This window comes from Staurois parvus, unplaced genomic scaffold (genome assembly GCF_062004578.1).
Source record: "Staurois parvus isolate SC_StPar_1 unplaced genomic scaffold, SC_StPar_1.0 ptg000634l, whole genome shotgun sequence".
NCBI classification, from domain to species: Eukaryota; Metazoa; Chordata; class Amphibia; order Anura; family Ranidae; genus Staurois; species Staurois parvus.
In genome coordinates this window covers 14,154,881-14,175,547 of record NW_028318430.1, presented here as the reverse complement: position 1 = coordinate 14,175,547, position 20,667 = coordinate 14,154,881, and the positions used below count along the sequence as shown (strand labels likewise).

Here is a 20,667-nt window from a genome sequence, read left to right as displayed (position 1 = left end):
TTACAGAGGCAACATTTGAATATTTTGACAGGGTTACACAAATCAGATCTAGTTGCCAAATTTATATTGAAACAGAAAGGTAGTATTTTAAATCACACTAAATCACCATCTCATTTTTTTCCCCCCCACAAAAGTGGCGTTTACCTTTTAAGGAATTTTGATTCCAAAAATGTAATTTTTGAAAACCGACATATAGACAAAAGTGTAGATAGCACATGAACTACAAATGACAGAGACAAATGTCAGTGTGTATTAAAAAAAAAAAAAAAAAAAAAACGATATATGACCTTTTTGTCACACATTTTAATTATGAATATAATAAAATCAAAGTAAACATTAACCCTTTAGTTGTACACCATAGTCCCAATGATTTCAAAAACCAATAAATAAAATAACAGAATATCTTTTTTTCAGCCACATGTCTACAGAAAGCACGCTCAAAACTGATTCCTATCATAAATAATGTATTTATTGCATATGGCTATTAAGACAGCATCCAAGATCAATAAAGATTAAATATAATACACTACCCTAGTTTTGTTTATCCATGTCTCCAGCAGCATCATATATATACATATATATCTCACATACCATACACCCACACACGCCATGTCCATCGGAAGACACTGCAAGATAAGTTAAGTCTCTTGTCATACCACAATTGTAAGAAATATATTTAACATCTTGATATTCAGAAACAAATATGTACCCAGTAAATAAAGAATAAAATACTGTTTGAGAACTTTTAAGTTTTACAATATCAAAATATTTTAAATTTAAGGGACTGTGGGCAAAAATGCACAAATATGTAAATATATATCATAGGGTTTCTGCAAAACCTGTACATTTTGGTTGTTTTTTGTAAACTAAACTTCAGATTTAAATATTGCATATGCCTCATGTGAAATTTACAGAGCCAAGCTAGGTTTTAGTATGTTGCTCAACCACCGGTAACTCAATACTACCGAGACGTTTATCCTATAGGTCTAGATTTTTAGAATAAATCAAATGTTGACCTCAGCAGGTCACAACGTTCAGTGCCGTATATTTCCTAAGGTAGCAAATACTAATTATATTTGATTTGGAGACTAAACCAAAATATTTGAGAAAGTTTTAACAATTTTTTTTTTACAATATATTCATTTATAAAAGTATGCTGTACACGTTTTAACAGACCAGTTCTTTTAATGGTCTGTGCAGTACTCTATAAAGCGACACTTCCCCCTGCCCTCAACAATTTAACTATAAAAAGGAGAAATAGAAAAAGATATGAATTTACATTCACTCTTGTCTGGAAATACAATCCTTGTTAGTAAGACTTTTTTGTTGTGTTAGCAGGAAGACGTGGTGTTTTTGAATACATTTTGTCTGAATCCATTGCTCAGAGTTCAAAAATATTATTTCGCTGTTTAAAGATGAACTGTCGTATGTGGGATAATCGATTTTCCATTTGCTATTGTGTTGGGGATAACCGATTTTCCATTTGCTATTGTTCGGGCAGCCAACACCAATGTGGTTCCCAATGGAAGCCTTTCGTGGAATGACCTTTGAACCGCTCCAAAAAATTGTTTTGGTACCCAAATAGATGTCACAATGAATTACCCCTTTTGCTTAGTAGATGCCCACCACCATTTTCGGCTTTGATATGACTTTGTGTGTTAATAAAAATAATCACAGACATTTCCATTTAGCAAGATTAGGAAGTGAATAATCTACAATGAAGTTAAAAAGATAAAGTTCTTGTGATAAAATTTACCTTGATTCTGCTTGTACCTTCAAAAATTTGTATATCCCCTTCTGCAAAATATTTGATTACATTTTTAAGTAAAAATAGAAGGTTCTGTAAAATATTCTTATACCTGATAAATCAGTCCTTAGCAAGAAAATTAGAGTAATGTTAAACATATCACCCAACAGTTTGAAATCTAAAACCAGGACATTTTAGGGCCCTCCTCTGATCAATCCAATCATATCCACTTCGGAAAAATTCTGCATCTTCAAGACCCTCCCACTAACATATAAAAGATGGGAAACATAGAGCCCTGCAATCTTATTGGTATACTTTCAAAGATTAGGCTCAAAATATCCCAATGCAATCTCAAAAGGGGCATGTGGAATTCAGGGGACAATGCTAGAGCAACTGTTTGGCCAGGAAGAGCTGTGCCAAGAGGATAGCCCATTAACTGCAGTGTTGTTACAGCACATTACTTAGGATGAATATTCCATACGGTGACATTTTTTGGTTAAGCACAATGCAGTTATGTGTGCGTATTACAATCAACGTTAAAATGAAAAGTACCTTAAAAAAAAAAACCACACAACTAAAAATATAAGTTTTCAATACATGTCAATAGTAGTAATATTGTATCAACACATAAAATCTCTTGTTGAAAACGTACATACATTTTGAATGTCAATGATAAAAAGCAAACAAAAAAAATAAAAATCACCATTCTCAGCCTGTGGCTTGTGTACATACAGTAATCTGCTAGATCAAACTGTAAGGAGTCAAATGAAGCTCTATGTAACCATGTAGTGCATGCGTCTAACAGCGTAAGAGAATAAAACAAGTCAATTAGTCACATTTTTGGTCCACATCTAAAAAAAGAGAAAATGCAAACGTGCATGACTGCATTATGGTAGCGTTGCCATGCCACTTGGTGTCATGAGGTTTCCAAGTAAACTGCACAGCCAAAAATTTTGATTCAGCAGATATCCTTTCGCTGTAGAATAAGGCCGAACACTTCTTCAGTAACTTCATTGCACAAAGAAAAACATATCTCCATATCTTATTACTTTCCTTGATTCATGAGGTAGGGCGAGCAGTACCTTTTTCTGGACATTTAAAGTAATGTTACTGCCTTAGGTGACGTCCCAGCCTACAGAAGAATAAATAAGAAGAGTTGATGAAGGCCTCGTCATTCCTTGCATGTTTGTGGTGAATTTCGTAATGTCTGAAGGAAAATGATAGACTGTAAATAATGCCATCCAAATAGATCAAGTCTGTCTTGGTAGCTGTCTGGCACGCGTCCTCCACAGTATATACCTGAGCAGAAACCAATCAAACCGCACTAGCGGAAAGAGGGAGACTTTAGCAGCATCTGATCACAAAATAGGCCCAAGGAACTTTTCTGTAGTGTATTTAAGGTTGGAACCAGTACCTTCACTCTGAAAGGCAAAAAAAAGAAAAGAAAAATATTAGATATGTGCAGGTAGTCTATTTTCTTTTCATAGGATAACTCCACCTTGCCAATTAACACTCAAAAAGCTGCATAATGTTGGAGGGGAATGAAATTGATGTGGATTTCAATACAATTCTATGGCAGCAGTGCTGTTTTTCCTCATCAAGTGTGGTGCTAAAGTGACACTAAACTCATTGATTTAATAAAATAAAGAATGTAGTACAAGTGAAGTACAAAAGTACCATATATCTTTCTTTTCCTTTTTGAGATCTCTCAAATGCAAGCTTTTTTTTTTTTGTTATTCTCAAACTTCCTGTTCTAAGGAAGCTATGTTTGCTTTCCATGCCCTTAAGATGGACTACACATTAACGTACAGACAAGTTCATCTCTATGGAAACTGTAGTACACAGAGTGGAGCAGGTGACCTGAAATAACGGCACTTATTCACTTCTTGTTCTACACTAGTAGCAATGAGGGGTAAGGAGTGTGCACTGGACAAACAGAAGAAAAAATAAACCCCCCCAAAAAAACAGAGCCATGGTTTTTAGAATGATTGAGGTATAAAAGAAATTTGAGTTTAGTGTCACTTAAAATATAATGCGACAACCTACATAAACAGTTGCGAGTTTTGTGTAGAATATGTTTTTAAATAAAAAACTAGTCTTATTATAAAATATTTCTGATAATCATAACATAGGCATTAGAACACCAAAGGCAGGTCAGGGAAGAAATGTATGGTACAGAAAAGAATGACTTGAGGTCACACAACTGCAAATACAGACATAAGCCAATAACCCATGGTAAATTTTCTTATGCTTGGTAATTTATGACCAATCTGTCCATCCTGAAAGCAACCAATCACTGTATGGAAGCACTGTGACAACCATTCGCAATGCTTAAATACTTACCTTAGGTTGTTATAGGTACTGTTGCGAACGTGCGCACCAGAGGCAGGACGCAGCCTCCATTTTGTTAAGAATCTCCATTTTCTCCCCTCATACTTTCCTCCTCCCTCTCTGAGAGGCACAGTGACATATGGCAGCATGTGTGTGTGTGTGTGTCACAGGAGGCCAGAGCCCACCAATGGGCTAGGACCTGTAAAATCCCCAAGGGAGCTGGGGCCTCACTGTCTAAAGAACCTGTGCCATTTAACACCTCGTAAAAAGATAACGCAGCCTTCCCAGGAGTTAAAAAAATATTGAACCAGATAACCTTTTTAAAAATCAATTTTTCCCCTATGTCTCATATCTTGGAATATGAGAGACTTACATAAAAACCAGGCATATCATCAGATTGGCCAAGAGGAGATGAACAGTTTGGTAGGTCACTCGTCTTGTCTCAAATACATAGGAAAGCCGAAAAGTAGATCTCGTGAACCGTTTAGATATGAATTATGAAATTCTACACTGATCAATCCTCAGACATGTCTGCATAATAATCTACCCGCGGGTGGAATGTCACTTGTGCATAGGAAAAGTTATGAGCAAAATATGAGTTATGAGAGATTTTGGCTCTAGTTGAGGTATCCGCCCGACGATCCCTCCCTAAACGGGGTATTGGTCCTTGACTTCAGAGACACCCCTGCTAGGGGACTACAAAATGGGCTGTCAGGCCTAAGAGAGCCAAGTTGAAGAATTCTCCCATTGACCATCGAAACAGAGGGAGATCAAAGCACCCTTCTGCTCTGAAACTTGATCTGTTAACCCAGGACTTTGGCAAGTACTTTAACCCCTTAACCTCCTTTCTATTATCTCTTTGCTGTGCGGTTGTTCTCTGTATATTTATATGTATATTGGTTACATATTGTTCTGTAAATATTTTATTGCACCCCCTTCTGACTTTTCAGTAATAAATCTTTCCTTCTGAAAGTGTTGAACTGTTTCTATAGCTCTTAAATTGCAATTTACGAACTCCTGCCTCTAAAGAGAACGCTACTGTGTTTGTTTAACCCTCTGTATAACCAGCCTGCGGTGATCGTGTTATACAGATGACAGACGCAACCATTATAGTGTTATTGCGGATATTGACGAGTTTCCTCTTTCTCTGTACAAAAAGGAGGTGGTGGCAGTGTGAAGGGTTAATCGCGTAATTAACCTGACCCAGTAACAATCCCTCAGGCTGCCGGTACATCGATTGTGGTCCAATTAGCTGGAAAATCATTGTGCAGGGTGCAGCTGGGTGTGGCATTGTTACGCACAAGACATCGCGGTTTCAGATTGGCCTGTCCTTCGGTCACGAGTTTGGTGAGGTCAGGGGTCTGATGCCGCGCTCGTCACATATTGGTGACAGCGATCGTGGGATCGTCACATATTGGTGGCAGCGATCCCGCGTTCATCACAGGTACTTGTATAGCGCCATCAGTTTACGCAGTGTTTTACATACACATTCACATCAGTCCCTACCCTCAAGGAGCATACAATCTAAAGTCCCTAACTCGCATTCATACATACACATGCCAGAGAAAATTTAGATAGGAGCCAATTAACCTACCAGCCAGCAGGTCTCTTGTGGGAAGAAACCAGAGTACCCAGAGGAAATCCACACAGGTAAATGGTTAGATTAAAACCAACTGACAACCGTTTCCAGCTCATAAACAATTACCTTTGGTTAAGACCCAATGACTGACAACCGTTTCCAGCTCATAAACAATTACCTTTGGTTAGGTCTAACAACTGATAACTAGTCACCAATGCATTTCCTCCATGCTACAGAATGTTTTGCCAGTCAGCACCATTTTAAAACAAAAAATATGAAATGAATGCAGTAAACTATTCAGGCCATCAGACCAAGAAAATCAGCTTTAATTCACACAACAGAAGCCACTTGTTATACAATAGCTTATTATTGTAAACTGAAGATGAAGAAAAAAAGAAGACTCCTTTATAAACCTCTCTTCCTCTTCCCTTTCACTGAAAATGTAAAAGGAACATGTTACACTGGTTTATTCTGAAGTCAAGTAAGCATGTAAATTACACTTGACTAGAAACGCTGAAAATATTTGTTTCTCTAAAGTACTTTCCAGAAGTGTATTTGAATTATTCACCTGTGATCAGGTTACAGCACGCAAAGCAGTGGCATGCCTCATATGAACCTCTGCAGTGCTAATCCAGTAAGAAATCACAAAAGCTGTGCTATGCTTTCATCTGCCTGACAGTATACAACCAGCAGAAAGTTTACAGCAGTATCTCCTACAACACTTAACACGTATGGAACGGGACATGTTGGAGCGAGAATGACCCAGCTGACTTTGCAGCCGATCAGTCTTATTTGATGTAATTTACACATAGGATACTCAGCAATTCCTGATAAGACATCAACATAAGGGACAGACTGAATTCGCAAATCAGTTGTGTACCCTTTTTGAAAGTACTAATGTGCAGTAATACACAGCAAACAAACAATCGGCTCTTCTCTTTTAGCAGTATAATACAAATGAGCCAATGAAAAAATGATTTCTGATTGCCATGGATTGCAGCATGGTACCCTTTACTTTAATTATACATGACTGTTGCGTTTGCAGGAATATTTAGGACTCGTTCACACCATGGTGCAGAGACTTCAGTTTTTCTGCATGTGCTCTGCAAGGACACAACAAAATCAATTGCTGTCTGTGTGCCCTGTTCCCACCACTAGTATCACTTGCAGATTTTTTTCTGCGCAGGAATCGAACGTGTATAAAACTCATTGAGGCATGCATGAAAACTGATGTCTCTGCAAGTGAAATCTGTACATCAGTTTTCATCAGTTTTTCTGCATGTATGGTATGAACGAGGCCTTAAATTGCTGTGCTACATCTGCTCAAAATTGCATTCTTCTAGTGTCAACGTTAACTGCCTGTGTCAGTTGAAATAGCCAACTGGAATAGATCATGTGATCTCCCAAGAAATGGAGTTAAAATTAGGCACTTCTTTCCAATGAGCTATCACATTGAGGCCTTGTTCACACCATATGTGCAGAAAAACTGATGGAAACTGACATGCAGATTTCACTCGCAGAGACATCAGTTTTCATGTGCGCTTCAATGAGTTTTATACGCGTTGCAGATTCCTGTGCAGAAAAAAATCTGCATGTGACACCAGTGTTCTGATGTGAATGGGACACAGAGAAGAATTGATTTAGTTGTGCCCTTGCAGAGCGCGTGCAGAAAAACTGACGGCTCGGCACCATGGTGTGAACCCAGTCCAAAAAGGTGCAAACAGCTTAAAAAAGTTAGTTATTAGTTATTTAATTCATTTTTTTATATTCAAACCAAACTCATCTATCCTTCCCTTGCTTTATTTTGCTAAGAAATCACTTTGAAAAACAACCCCTCTAGCATTTCTAGCCACAGCCATCTTGAGCAAGGGCAGATGTTTCATGCAGCATTTACTTCCTGGAATCCATCTGGCCTTAGCTTAGGAATGCAGGCAGTAGAGTGTGCTTAGCTGGGAAAGCTCTTCCTGCCTTCCTCCAAATTAAAGAAAAAAAAAATGTCAAATGAAGACTCCTTGGATGTATGACATAATTTTGGACTAGGCTAGAAACCAGGAAGCAACTGAAGAAATATGAATAAATAAATAACAAACAAACAAACATACCAAGTAAATATAAATATACATTTGCCTTGCTATTTGCTAATGTTAACCCACAATTATATTGCAGCATACCAATTCTTAGATGGGATGGCTGCACTTTTTTCTTTTTCAAGCTCTTTCCTTTATTTTCACCTGGTGATCCAACCAGTCAGTCTTGCTTTTCAGCAGAACACAGCTCTCTTTTAGATGTAGCAGTTAGAAGGTTGAGACAAACCATTTACAACTGATAGGGGTACTTACAATGATCAGCTTTTATGTAAAATCTTTATCCCAAAATGAACAAAAACATTTTTCTTTAACGGATTATAAAGTGTTAGATGCACTAGCAGATTTAGATACACCAGTTGAAGCCAAACCCGAGCTGACCATGTTAATGTCCAAAAAGGTGCAACCTGTTCTTCATCCAGAGAGGGGGCTCTAATACAGGAGGTGCGATACTGGCCAGATCACCAGGTAAAAACAAAAAGGGGGGGGACAAAACTAATGCAGCCACCACATCTAATGATTGGTAAGCTGCAAAATATTTACTTTTGGGTTTAATACTGCTTAACTCTGCACTAACACTTGAGCCAAAGCATAAAGCTTGAACCTCGAAGCTCCAAAAACACTCAAAACCTAAAAAAAATCAGTTGTTCTCTATGTTGCCTGTTCGTATGATCAGGTGTGAACAGGTACCATAGAGAACAGCTGATTTAAGTTTAAATGTTTTTGGAGCTTTAAGCTTCAAGCTAAAAATCGCTTAAGTGTGAATGCAGCCTTAATGTTGATTGAGAGAATTCAGTTCCGCTGTAAAGCAGCTCCAGGCAAAAATTATTTTTATAGCTGGCTATACACTATTAGAATTTGGTTAGAAAATGTTCATTTTTGAAATGTTCGTCAAACCTCGAAAGTGGTTCTAAGCTTTCCCCACCCTACCAATGTCGCTATCCCCACTGGGATGTAGGCAAAGTCGAACAACTGGCATCCCCTGGTCTAACGAGAGTGATCCACTTGACCATGGAGATAGACATCTGGGCTTAGTCGTGTACTCCGGTCCCTGCAACAAAATGAAACAGGACCTCATTTCTGAAAAGTATACCTTATGGTGCCACTCCAAGCTATGGATGGAAGGAGAAGAGGGGATCATGAGTCCAAGCAATTCCAGTGTCAGCCAATACAAATGAAGGGATATACATTGCTCAACTGACCCCAGGAGCCCAATGTTGAGGAATGGCCTCAGCCGTGGTTCTGGCCACACCCTCTGATGCTTTTCATCCTACCGACCGGGGGCTTGGTCACAGAGATCCTCATTTCTAAAGCAGCTTAGCAAAAATAGGCAGTGTAAATGTGAAAATGTATAATATATAAGGCACGCTTGTTAGAGCCCAACCTCTGTAGCTGTAGGATAAAGGTGCCAGATGGATATCAGGATGGATGGATGGGAGCAGTAACACTGAGGCAGCTCTTCTTAGAGTGGAAGCAAGGCTCTAATGCAGAAAACATGAAAAAGAGAGAAGGCGCCTTTAAGTGCAGTATTGACAATTTATTGGTGAACAATAGATAAATTGAGTCTCTGCTCTCCAAGCCTCATTTTGATGCACAGGCACATCCTGGGATTTATCTATTGTTCACCAATAAATTGTCAATACTGCACTTAGAGGCGCCTTCCTCTCTTTTTCATGTTTTGTGCATGAGAAATGTGCATTATGCTGCACTTTCTTTGGCACTCCATAAAAAAGGGAGTAAAAATTAGTGAATAGGGAAAAAAAAAAAAAAAAATCGGAGAGCCCGGTTACAAGACTGGTCAAACTCTCCTCTAATCACAGTTCTCTCTGCAGTGTTAGGCTCCAGGTACACGATGCATTTGGAGAACTCTTCTGGATGCTGGAAATTGACAGCAGGAAAACGCAGGTTAAAAAAAGTCAGTTTTGCCGCGTTTGCGTTCAGAAGCGTCTTTTAAAGATAAGCACAGGAGAACCTCCCAAATGCCCAGAATGCTCTGGAAAATGGTAATTTATTAACCATTTCAGAATGTTTGAGAGAAATAGAGAGAGCAGAAGCAGAGAGAGCAGTATGTATTGAGATTAGCTGTCTCTTTTTTTTTGTGGTGTTTGGATGTGTTCCAGCTCATTTCTGTGCAGAAATTATTGCAGCAGTGTCTAACATATTTTCTTTCATGAGAAACCTCAAAGTATGGTGTACCAGGTCCATCTGAGTACCGGGAAAACGCTTTGCATGCATTTTTCATGATGAAAAAAAACTCTGGACGGCATCTGGAAATGGAAGTAAAGAAAAATTTCTAAATGCAAATGTTTATAAATGCGGTTCGCTGTGTTTACACACGTTTACAAGCGTTTGGAACGCTCATAAAATCTACTCCTGATCGCAAGTTTGGTGCGTTAAAAAAAAACTGTAAACGACGATGTGTATATGGACACATAGGAAAACAATAGGGAGAGTTCAGGGGCTGCTGAATAAAATGCAGAAAAGCTCCTAAACGCGAGTTTATCAGCTGCAGTGTGCATGAGCCTTAAGCAGAATTATCTTTGTAGGACAATGCAGGCTCCACAGTGATGTCTGCATTTTTGAACATGGCCTATCTGTAGTCCACTATAAATAAGCCCCTAGATTAGAGAAGGGCAATATCTAGATTCCCATACCATCTTCTCCTATGTAGCGCTTTGAAAAGGAAAAGTAAAAATAGGGTAAAGTCCACTTAAATTGCTTTGCAGTCAATGAAGCCAATGAGAGTAGAAGGGGTTAAGGCGATTCGTCTGCGTTCTTGTGATCAGCCACAGGTCTGAACAGCTGCCTATTGCTTTAGCGTGTGGCCCATCTGTCACAGAGGAAAATAAGGAAATTCCTGCTTCCTGTCTGACTTCTGTTTTCATACAGACTGAAAGATAAAGTTTGTCAAAGGAGTTTGCTCCACTACCATTTTCTGCTTACATTACTACACACTTGAATTCGGATGAAATACATTTCTAGGTACTGAACTAGTATGATGTTGACTCATGTCCTAAATCAACATCACATCAATTTTCACTTCATATCCATCTCTGATGACGTGGGAAAATCTCTAAACTCATCATCATCAGCGCACAACTTGGAACCAGCGATAACTATTGCCTTTGCTTTGTGTGCATAAGGAGATTCCCTCAAACAAAAGGCAAGCAAAGGTTGAACTATCTACGTGAATGGAAATTATACCATTACGTAAACATTGCATTTCTAAGCATTAAGAGATACCCTGTTGAGACATCATATTTCAAAAGAACATCCTCTTCTGTGACATTCAAAGCTGAACTCTGAACAAAATATAAAATGCATAAAAATGCTAGGTCTGTATTAAAGAATACATTATTAAATATAATTTAAAGGGATTCAATACATGAATTTGACCTGGTATCAGCCTCTAGCAGTCTCTATACAGCAGGGCTGGAGATTGAGAGGAAGAAGCAGTAGAAGGAGTCAGTGAATCAGTTAACGTGCTACACAAAAAGCATACTCACAGGAGACAGCAGAGTGACAGATGAACTTGTCACTGTGCTGCTTCTCCTTGCACTGTCTAGTCACAGGCTTGGGGTGAGACTAGGGTGAATTGTGCTCACAGGAAGTGGAAGGGATGATGCTGGCCTCCAGACGAAGAATATCTTACAGCACAGTGGCTAAATGGTTAGCACTCCCACCTGGCATTGCTTTGAATCTCAACCACAGCACCACCTGTCTGCAGTTTGCATGTTCTCCCTGTGCAGGTTTCCTCCGGGTACTCCGGTTTCCTCCCACACTCCAAAGACATGCTGGAAGGTTAATTGGATCCTGTCTAAATTGGCCCTAGTATGTATGAATGTGAGTTAGGGGCCTTAGATTGTACACCCCTTGAGGGTTAGGGACTGCTGTGAATGTACAATACATATGTATGTAAAGAGCTGGGTAAATTGACGGAGCTATACAAGTACCTGAAACAAATAAATAATACAGAAATAGGAAAAAAAAAAAAAGTAAGTATTGCAGGGGAAATCTTTCAATTGAAGAATGTATTCTATATCTTTTATTGGACTATTCATTTTACCTTATATTTGGCCAGAGTTCTGCTTTAGGTTGCAACTAGCTGCTGTGTATATGAAACCAGAAGAGGAGTATAAAAACCTACATTGGCTTTTTTTAAAAAAACAAACAATGTGAAAAGGTGAAATAACTCATAACAACTAAATCCGAAATGTTCGTTCATGTCAGTGACAACACCACAAGAACTGAAATAAAAAGATATTTTTTTTTTCGGTTACTGGACTTTGTATAAAATAGGAGAACCATTTGGAACATTTCGAAAAACGTCTGACTAAGCGCATACAATGTTAAATGTAAGAAAAATTAAAAAGAAAATAGGACACAGAATTGGTACATGCTTAAATTTAGGGTACCTATTGATGGTAGATATTCCTCAGAGAATTATGGGTGGTATAGCCTTTCCTCCTGAAAATGCACACTGGCATGGATACAAAATAGAATGTCTTTTTTGGTTCATCAAAGCTATAACGTTTTTAAAAGCAAATCACTCCCCACATCTGATATGAATATGTAACAAATATAAGCCAGGGGTTAATCCAATTTGCCTGCAAAAGTGGAAATAGGGCAAAGCATAATGATTTGAGGTCAGTTATAAGATTATATTTCATTTAACCACTGTAGGACCGCCCGATCAGGGGCGGACTGACAACTCATGGGGCCCCCGGGCAATAGGGGATCATGGGGCCCGTGTCCTTGCCCACACTCAAAGAAGCCTAAAAAAAAAAAAAAAAAAAAAAAAAAAAAAAAAGTACCAGGGGCATTTCATGGGGCCCCCTACTGACCCCTGGGAGTGCTTGAATGGTCAGTCCGCCCCTGCACCCGATAGCATATATACTGTCACAGGGCGTCTCTTCTGTGAAAAATCACGTATATAAACGTGATTGTGCACTTCCACCTTGGGGGCATGCACGTGCGCCTCTGGTGGGCCGCTTCTGCTGTGAACACTCACAGCAGAAACCGATCAGCGGGTATCAGCCAATGGATGTCCGCCGGCACCTGCTGATCATTGAGCAGAGGCGCAGGATGGAGCTCCATCACTTCCCTTAGTAAAAGCAGCACACAGTGTACACAGATAGCTAGGCACACAGTTAACCCTTTGATTGCCCTAGATGTTTAAACCCTTCCCGACCAGTGTCATTAGTACAATATAGGTAAATATTTTTAGCATTGATCACTGTATTAGTGTCACTGGTTCCCACGAAGTGTCAGTGTAAAAATGTCTGCTGAAATATTGCTGTCCTGCTATAATCCAGTATCTATTCCATAGTTTGTAGACGCTATAACTTTTGCACAAACCAATCAATATAAAAAACTTATTGGGATTTTTTTTACCAAAAAAAAAAAAAAAAGTAGCAGAATACATATTGGCCTAAATTTATAAAGAAATTTGATAAAAAAAAAAATATATATATATATATATATATATATATATATATATAAAATGGTTGTTCTTTTTTTGCTTATAGAACAAAAATAACAACATTTTAAAAATGCAGTGGTGATAAAGTACCATCAAAAGAAAGCTCTATCTGTGGGGGGAAAACATAAATATTATTTTTGCACAGCATTGCATAACTGAGAAATTGTCAATCAAATTAAAGTAATGCAGCGCCGTATATAAAAAAAAATGGCCTGGTCAGAAACAGGGGTAAATATTACAGAGGTTAAGTGGTTAAAATGGATTTAAAAAATAATTTTAATACACACACACAGTTTATTATTTAAATATATATTTCTACTCCACTAACTGGCGTTACTAGTGGTGGAGTCTAAAGTTGCCAGCCCAGTAATGCTCACTGACATGCTTATTCAAACAGCATGTGGACACACTTATCATGGCCTTTCAGTATCCAATGCAGCTGAAACACAAGGGAATTGTGGTCCCAATGTGTTAAAGTAAACAAGTCCAGCATGGATGCTCCCTGATATACACTAGGGATAGATAAGGAGACCGAATAATCAAAGAGGTCACATGAAGAGCAGACAGCAAAATAAAAATGGTATTTCTACAAGTATTTTAAAAGTTCCTATTTGATGTACAGTGACCTGAGACAGCAAAGCCTGGCTTAAAGAGTGCGTTAGCCCAACATTTCATATATTCCTAATAGGTGCCTGCGGTACCATGTACTTGTATAAAAAAAAAGTAACCTGTTCTCTTTGTATTACTTTCTTTGCAGGATATTCCTAGTGTTCCTTCCAGTCCCTCCGCTTTCCTACTAAAAACTGACCACACTAGACATGTGAGCACAGCATGGTCAGTTCTCTAGCTGTGCTAGGAACTCGGCCTACTCTCCTGCAATGATTAGACTTGTGCTGATACCCACTTGCTGCACAGCCTTTCACTGGGAAGATCAGTGTGCTGATGTTTCTCCACCCCTACCTTTCTAAACCTCCTATGCAGCTGACAGCAGAGACTGTGTGATTGGGGGGGGGTATTCATATTATTTCTTCTAAATATACATAGATGTTTTGCCTTTCATTTCTATTTTAAACTGAATGGGATCTTTTAGATTGTAAGCTCTAATGAGCAGGGCCTTTGGATTCCTCTTGTATTGAGAGTTTACAAATACTTTATTCAGTACCTGGAGTTCCACTTTTAGAGTTTACAATATAGAGAACTCATATGCATTTGTTGATAAAAAACATTACTTTGTAAGACTAAAAGAGTACAAACCACATGAGCAGAATACGAAGGCAGTGCTTGGCTGCGGCAACATATCAGCCCTTCACTGTACGTTTACCAATTAGCCTCTGGTTACATTACTATGCAAACACAATCTCAGTTTGGCAGTCTAGCTTTGACAGCCCCAAGGCTGCTACAGAAGACACAGGAAGCAACAAGTACATCTATTTTTATATCTCCACAGGAAAATGCTAATCACTTTCTATTCTTCTTAAATCATTTGCACCTGGATTGTACAAAGCTGTTACTATGTACTGCTAACATTTTTTCTTTTTAGTTACTGATGTACACTTCAAGGGAGCAGATTGTGTCAAAAAGGAATTTCCTACACAGAAATACTGGACGATTACGTTTTCCGTGTTAAAGGTTTTCTTATATGCGCATTCACATGGCATATCCGGATTTTGTACATAGAACAGGTTCTTGGTAGCAGAGCTAGCAGAAGATTCTGCACACAATATGTGCCTGAAGTATTCATGTTTAAACCCAAACAAATTTTCTAATGACTATGTATGTGCTTATACACGTTCATGCGTAAAATCTGCAGCTACATTATATTGCCAAAAGTATTGGGACACTCCTCCAAATCATTGAATTCAGGTGTTCCAATCACCTCCATGGCCACAGGGGTATAAAATCAAGCATATAGGCATGCAGACTGCTTCTACAAACGTTTGTGAAAGAATGGGTCACTCTCAGGAGTTCAGTGACTTCAAGCGTGGTATCGTCCATCCGTGAAATTTCCTTGCTACTAAATGTTCCACAGTCAACGGTTAGTGGCATTATAACAAAGTGGAAGCAACTGGGAACAGCAGCGACTCTGCCACAAAGTGGTAGGCCATGTAAAATGACAGAGCGGGGTCAGTGAATGCTGAAGTGCACAGAAGTCACCAACTCTCTGCAGAGTCAATAGCTACAGACCTCCAAACTTCATGTGGCCTTCAGATTAGCATAACAGTGCGTAGAGAGCTTAATGGAATGGATTTCCATGGCCAAACAGCTGCATGCAAGCCTTACATCACCAAGTGCAATGCAAAGCTTCAGATGCAGTGGTGTAAAGCACGCCACCACTGAACTCTAGAGCAGTGGAGACATGTTCTCTGGAGTGACGAATCACACTTCTCTGTATGGCAATCCAATGGGTGTGTCTGGGTTTGGCGGCTGCAAGGAGAACGGTACTTGCCTAACTGCATTGAGCCATGTGTAATGTTTGGTGGAGAGGAGGGGGGGGGGGGATTATGGTGTGGGGGTTTTTCAGAGTTTGGGATTGACCTAGTGAAGGGAATGCTTAAGGCGTCAGCATACCAAGGCAGTTTGGACAATTTCATGTTCCCAACTTTGTGGGAACAGTTTGAGGATGGCCCCTTCCTGTTAAAACATGACTGCACAAAGCAAAATCCATAAAGACATAGATGAGAAAGTTTGGGGTGGAGGAACTTGACTGGCCTGCAAAGTCCTGACCACAACCCAATAGAATACCTTTGGGATGAATTAGAGGGGATACTGTGAGCCAAGCCTTCTCATCCAAAATCAGTGCCTGACCTCACAAATACACTTCTGGAAGAATGGTCAAACATTCCCATAGACACTCCTAAACCTTGTGCACAGCCTTCCCAGAAGAGTTGAAGTGGTTATAGCTACAAAGGGTGGGCCAAGTCAATATTGAACCCTACGGACTGGGATACCATTAAAGTTTTATGTGTGTGTAAAGGCGGGGGTCTCAATATTTTTACCAATATGTATGGCCCCAAAAGCGGCTGTATCTTATTTTTCTGTACGTTGCTAAACACAGCACACATTTTCATTTGTAGATGCAGTGGTGTGTACAGTCCCACTGATCCATATAGTGCTGCACTTAGATGTGTACAAAGGTCATCTAAGGGTGGTATTTTAGGTGCTCATGTGAATGAGCCCTCACAATAGGAATTCTGCTTTAAATACCCATGATCTACACTTCTTTTATCAACTCTCTAGTAAATAAAAGTGGGACTGAAAAGAGTATTTGGCAGTTTCAGCATTCAGCGATACATGTTTAGGTTTTTATGTCATGTAGCTTATAGGAGCCAACTGGGTATAAGGTTTTAGCATTTTGTTATGCATGACTGCATGCCATTTATATATAGAGGCCAAGTCAGGACACGGAGCAGCATGGGCACCCTGACTGGTCTGTGGCTACCTAGTCCCATACACAACAAACTGGAATGCACATTTTCTGCTTTCAACACATCAACTTCAGGGACAACATGTTTACTGGCTGCCTAATATATCCCACCTACTTTCAGATGTCATTGTGACAATATAATCAGTTTTTCACATATATGTAATGGAGATTTGTATGTATTAATAAATTGGTATATATACACATGTATATATACACATGTATAAATTATTTGTTGGTCAGTAATATGCATGATATAAACTCCCATGAGCAAATGTATTGTGCTGTGTACTAGTTAAATAGGGAAGAAGACACACCATTTTGTGCTCCAAATTACAACCAAAGTTGCTGCTTTTGTTTTGCTCTTATGTATCCCTGTACCTACATTTCAGGTTTTCAGGTCAGGATCACCAAAAAGGTAGGCTCCTACAAAGCAATGGGAGCTTCAATGCTTTGCATTTCATTTTGTTTTGCCTATTAGCATTACATAGGAGGAGGGGGAAGGCACAGAGCAAAAACATGAATGGGTGATATGTAGTGGACTTCATGTTGCCTGCTGTCCCTTTGCAGGGAAAGTATGTAAATGTGTAAATTGATACCACTTAGGGATTTCAACAAGCCCTACATCTTTTCAAACATCCTGTCTACAAAGAAGACCTCCAGGAGGGGCTTTTAGAACCAGACTGTCCCCTTAACAAATCCCACTACATTTTTACAGAAATTACAACCTTCTATGCAGACTAAGATCATGTGAATGTACATTGCACCTAGAAGCAAGGGGTACGTTGCAAGATCTCCTAAACTCATCACATAGCTCTTGTTCATAGTAAAGCATCCCAAAAGTTCTCCAGAAAGGTCTTTCCTATTGTCTGGCTATGCCTAAGATCAGGTTACAGTGGGAATCCCAGGTTTAAAAAAAAAAGTAGTAGGGACACCCAGCAAAATTCTAGTTTGGGTGGGAACACTATTGAAAGAGAAAAGGTGTCCAAATGCGGGCAACCCCTTTAATAAACATAGAACGGGACTTGTATCATTGCACAGATCAGCGCTTTGTTTGCTCTCAACAGAAACAGAGCATGCCCTATGAGAAGTTCAAATGGCAGTTCTTTCGTTTACTCTGTAAACATTTGCAGGACGGGATGTGAACGTATTCTGTAGTAACCTCAGCGGTACGCACCTCATCTTAAACAGAAAGTCATTCTTTTTCACAATCACTAGTTTGGAGACGCATATGAAGGTGAACTTATGCATTGCCCATGCACGAGGCCTGAAAAGATGCAAACAAGCTAAAAACTGGGCTTTGATGGTGGACCCTAGGAAAATTGCCTGGTACTCCAGGGTATATAAAAAGGGGCATTCTTGGTCCCCTTTTTCCCACATGATAGTGCTGCTACCAGGGTGTTCGTGTACCAAGCGCGGTCATATGGAGCAGGTTTTTTCCATAAGGCCACCTCTCTTCACTTCCAGTGGCCAAACGGAATATGATGGGAGAGCAAAGGAAAGGGGGTTAAACTGCTTGTGGGGATGCCAATAAAATGAATCTGAAACATTGCCATGCATGGGCAAAGCATAGGTTTTACGCTAAAGGATGTCCAAGCTGAATATATTGCAGCTTACCAGTATTTCGATGGGTTGACTGCATATTATTAATAAGAAGTAAAAAATGAAATTTGATGGCAAGAGGAGGGGCTTGCAGGGTTGTCACCCTGGTCTGCATCTGGATTTGAACTACAGTATACTGCACATACAATGTGGTATTGTCATTTTGTTCTGAATAATAAGGAAAAAAGCTGGTTAAAAAAAAAATAAAAAATAAATGATGAAACGAACGCAGCCACCATGAACTAAAATATACTACGTTTTTGGGTGTAGCCTTCCCATTTGTAGTAAAGATATATGGTATTGCTCATAACACGATTGTTTTGATAGTATACTAACGTTTTACATAATCCTTAAATTTAGAGTTTTAGGGCTCATGGACACAGCCACCTGGGAGTTTACAAGTTAAAGTGTGGGTATATTTCTCTGCCTGAGAGCCACAGGTGCTGTGCACAGTTGCCTCATAGACCTGAATAGCTGTCCGTGGCTGTATGTGGGTATACACCAGTATATTCTCCGCTCCTCGCAAGACCTCCTGCTGTCTAGCTCCCTTGTCTCCTCCTCCCATGCTCATCTCCAGGACTTTTCCAGAGCTTCCCCCATTATCAGACTATCGCCTACTCTGCTCATTTTTAGGTGATCTCTGAAAACCTCTTTTGTCAAGGAAGCCTATCCTGCCCTCAGCTAATAATGGAATCTTCTACTCTTCCAACCAGTCCATCCCCCACAGTTACTACCTTTTGTACCACTAGCCCCTCCCTCCTAGATTGTAAGCTCCAAGGAGCAGGGCCCTCCTTTCCCTCTTGTATTGATCGGTATTGTTGCTGTATTGTCTCCCGTTATATTGTAAAGCGCTGAGCAAACTGTTGGCGCTATATAAATCCTGTATAATAATAATAATTTTTGTAAACCTACGCATGCATACAGTCATAAAATTGCAAACGCAGTCTCTGTTCGGGGTTTTACGTCTGTATGTATGCATATTTATTCAGTCTGAACTTCAGCAGGCAAGTTATAAAAAAATAAAAAGTCTTGATGCTACTTTGTTCCCTGTGATGAGCAGTTCCACATCTACTAGGCACTATGCTCCTGCCTAGGTAGCCTTATGGATAAACTGGCTCTGTTGCTGGCTATATGCTAGAGATACACAGGACCTACAAGAAAAAGATGCAGCAATAGGTTGGAGGATCAGAGCTGTCTCCGCCAGAAGAAAAACACACACACACTTCATATTTCTGGTCCCTGTTGTGATCACTGCTTTGCTGTGCCTGGGGCACTCTGCACCCCAGAAGAACCAGCTGGGCAGCATAAAGCTGAACATGGAGGAAAGCCATTTCCCCCTTATCCCCTCAGCCAGTCCCATTATTGATGGATCAAAGAGGTGGGAACTGAGCCAAAGAGGCTGTCTGGGGCTGCATGGGAGAGAGGACGAAGTGAAGACTACGAGACAAGCAGATGGGGACAGGCAGGGGCATAACCTGAGGGATGTGGAGTCTACTTCCATGACCCCAGGCTGTCTCTACAGAAGTGTCCTGCAAATAGGCAGATAAGATTAGAAAGGGTGAACAAAGCACAATGAGTTCTGATTGGGCAATAGAGGGGAAAACATGAGGAATGTGAAGGCACCAGGGGGGGGGGGGGGGGTCACAGATAAGAAGGTGGAGGAGAAATGGCTACTGGTGGCATAATCGACCACTGGCAAAACACTGCCCTGAGGAAATACAAAAACTATGCTGACAAAACATAAAATTCTAAACTTATGTTATTAAGAAGGATTGCCTTATTGATTCTTGTGAAGATACAAACTGTAAGAATATTTCCATCTTTCATATAACCAGTACAAAGAAAAGTGTACATTCGTGTGCAGTAATATGATGCAGAGCCAATGCCTCTAAACCAAACACAAAGAAAAACTATCTGCAATATCAAGCAGGCTTACAGAAATTAGAATTATTTAGATATGTCTTTCAAGTTGCAGTTAACTTTCCCTGTTGATACTGGTATCAGCTAGTTTGGTATTAGACTAATGCCACCATCTCTGACCCTTTCCATTAAACCAAGCTGCTCAACAATGCCTAATCCATGCGTCATATAATCCTCCTTAATACTGTATAAACTCTGGGTGATGTTTGGACATTTTTTTTTTTAATTTAGTGAGAACATCTTGGCCTATTTCAAAGAATATACCAGTACCAAAACATTTACAACATGGGGCAAGTAAAAAAAGGCAATGTCAAAAACATGACTGAAGAGGCTAATTAAAGACATAAATTGGCTGTAGTTCACAAAGAGTCATTTTCAGCAAAAGTGAATACCTAAGGAATACTTACACTAGGTCAGGGTTGGCACAGTAGCCACAACTAGGCTCAGGTGGTGGGAAGCATATTTGGAGTATGCCGTCAAATGTGGGGAATAGAGAATTTA

At 39.6% G+C, this 20,667-nt stretch overlaps 1 protein-coding gene across 2 annotated transcripts in view; it reads right to left on the bottom strand.

The window, feature by feature from the left end:
* Window positions 1–283: 283 nt before the first annotated feature.
* The window catches only part of IRS2 (insulin receptor substrate 2), a 44,096-nt gene continuing 23,712 nt past the window's right edge, over window positions 284–20,667 (bottom strand). For both annotated transcript variants that reach the window (XM_089693594.1, XM_089693593.1), the window contains exon 3: window positions 284–3,168. In XM_089693594.1, coding sequence (XP_089549720.1) covers window positions 3,164–3,168 — 5 coding nt within the window. In that variant the 3' untranslated portion in view covers window positions 284–3,163. The remainder of the gene's footprint in view (window positions 3,169–20,667) is intronic.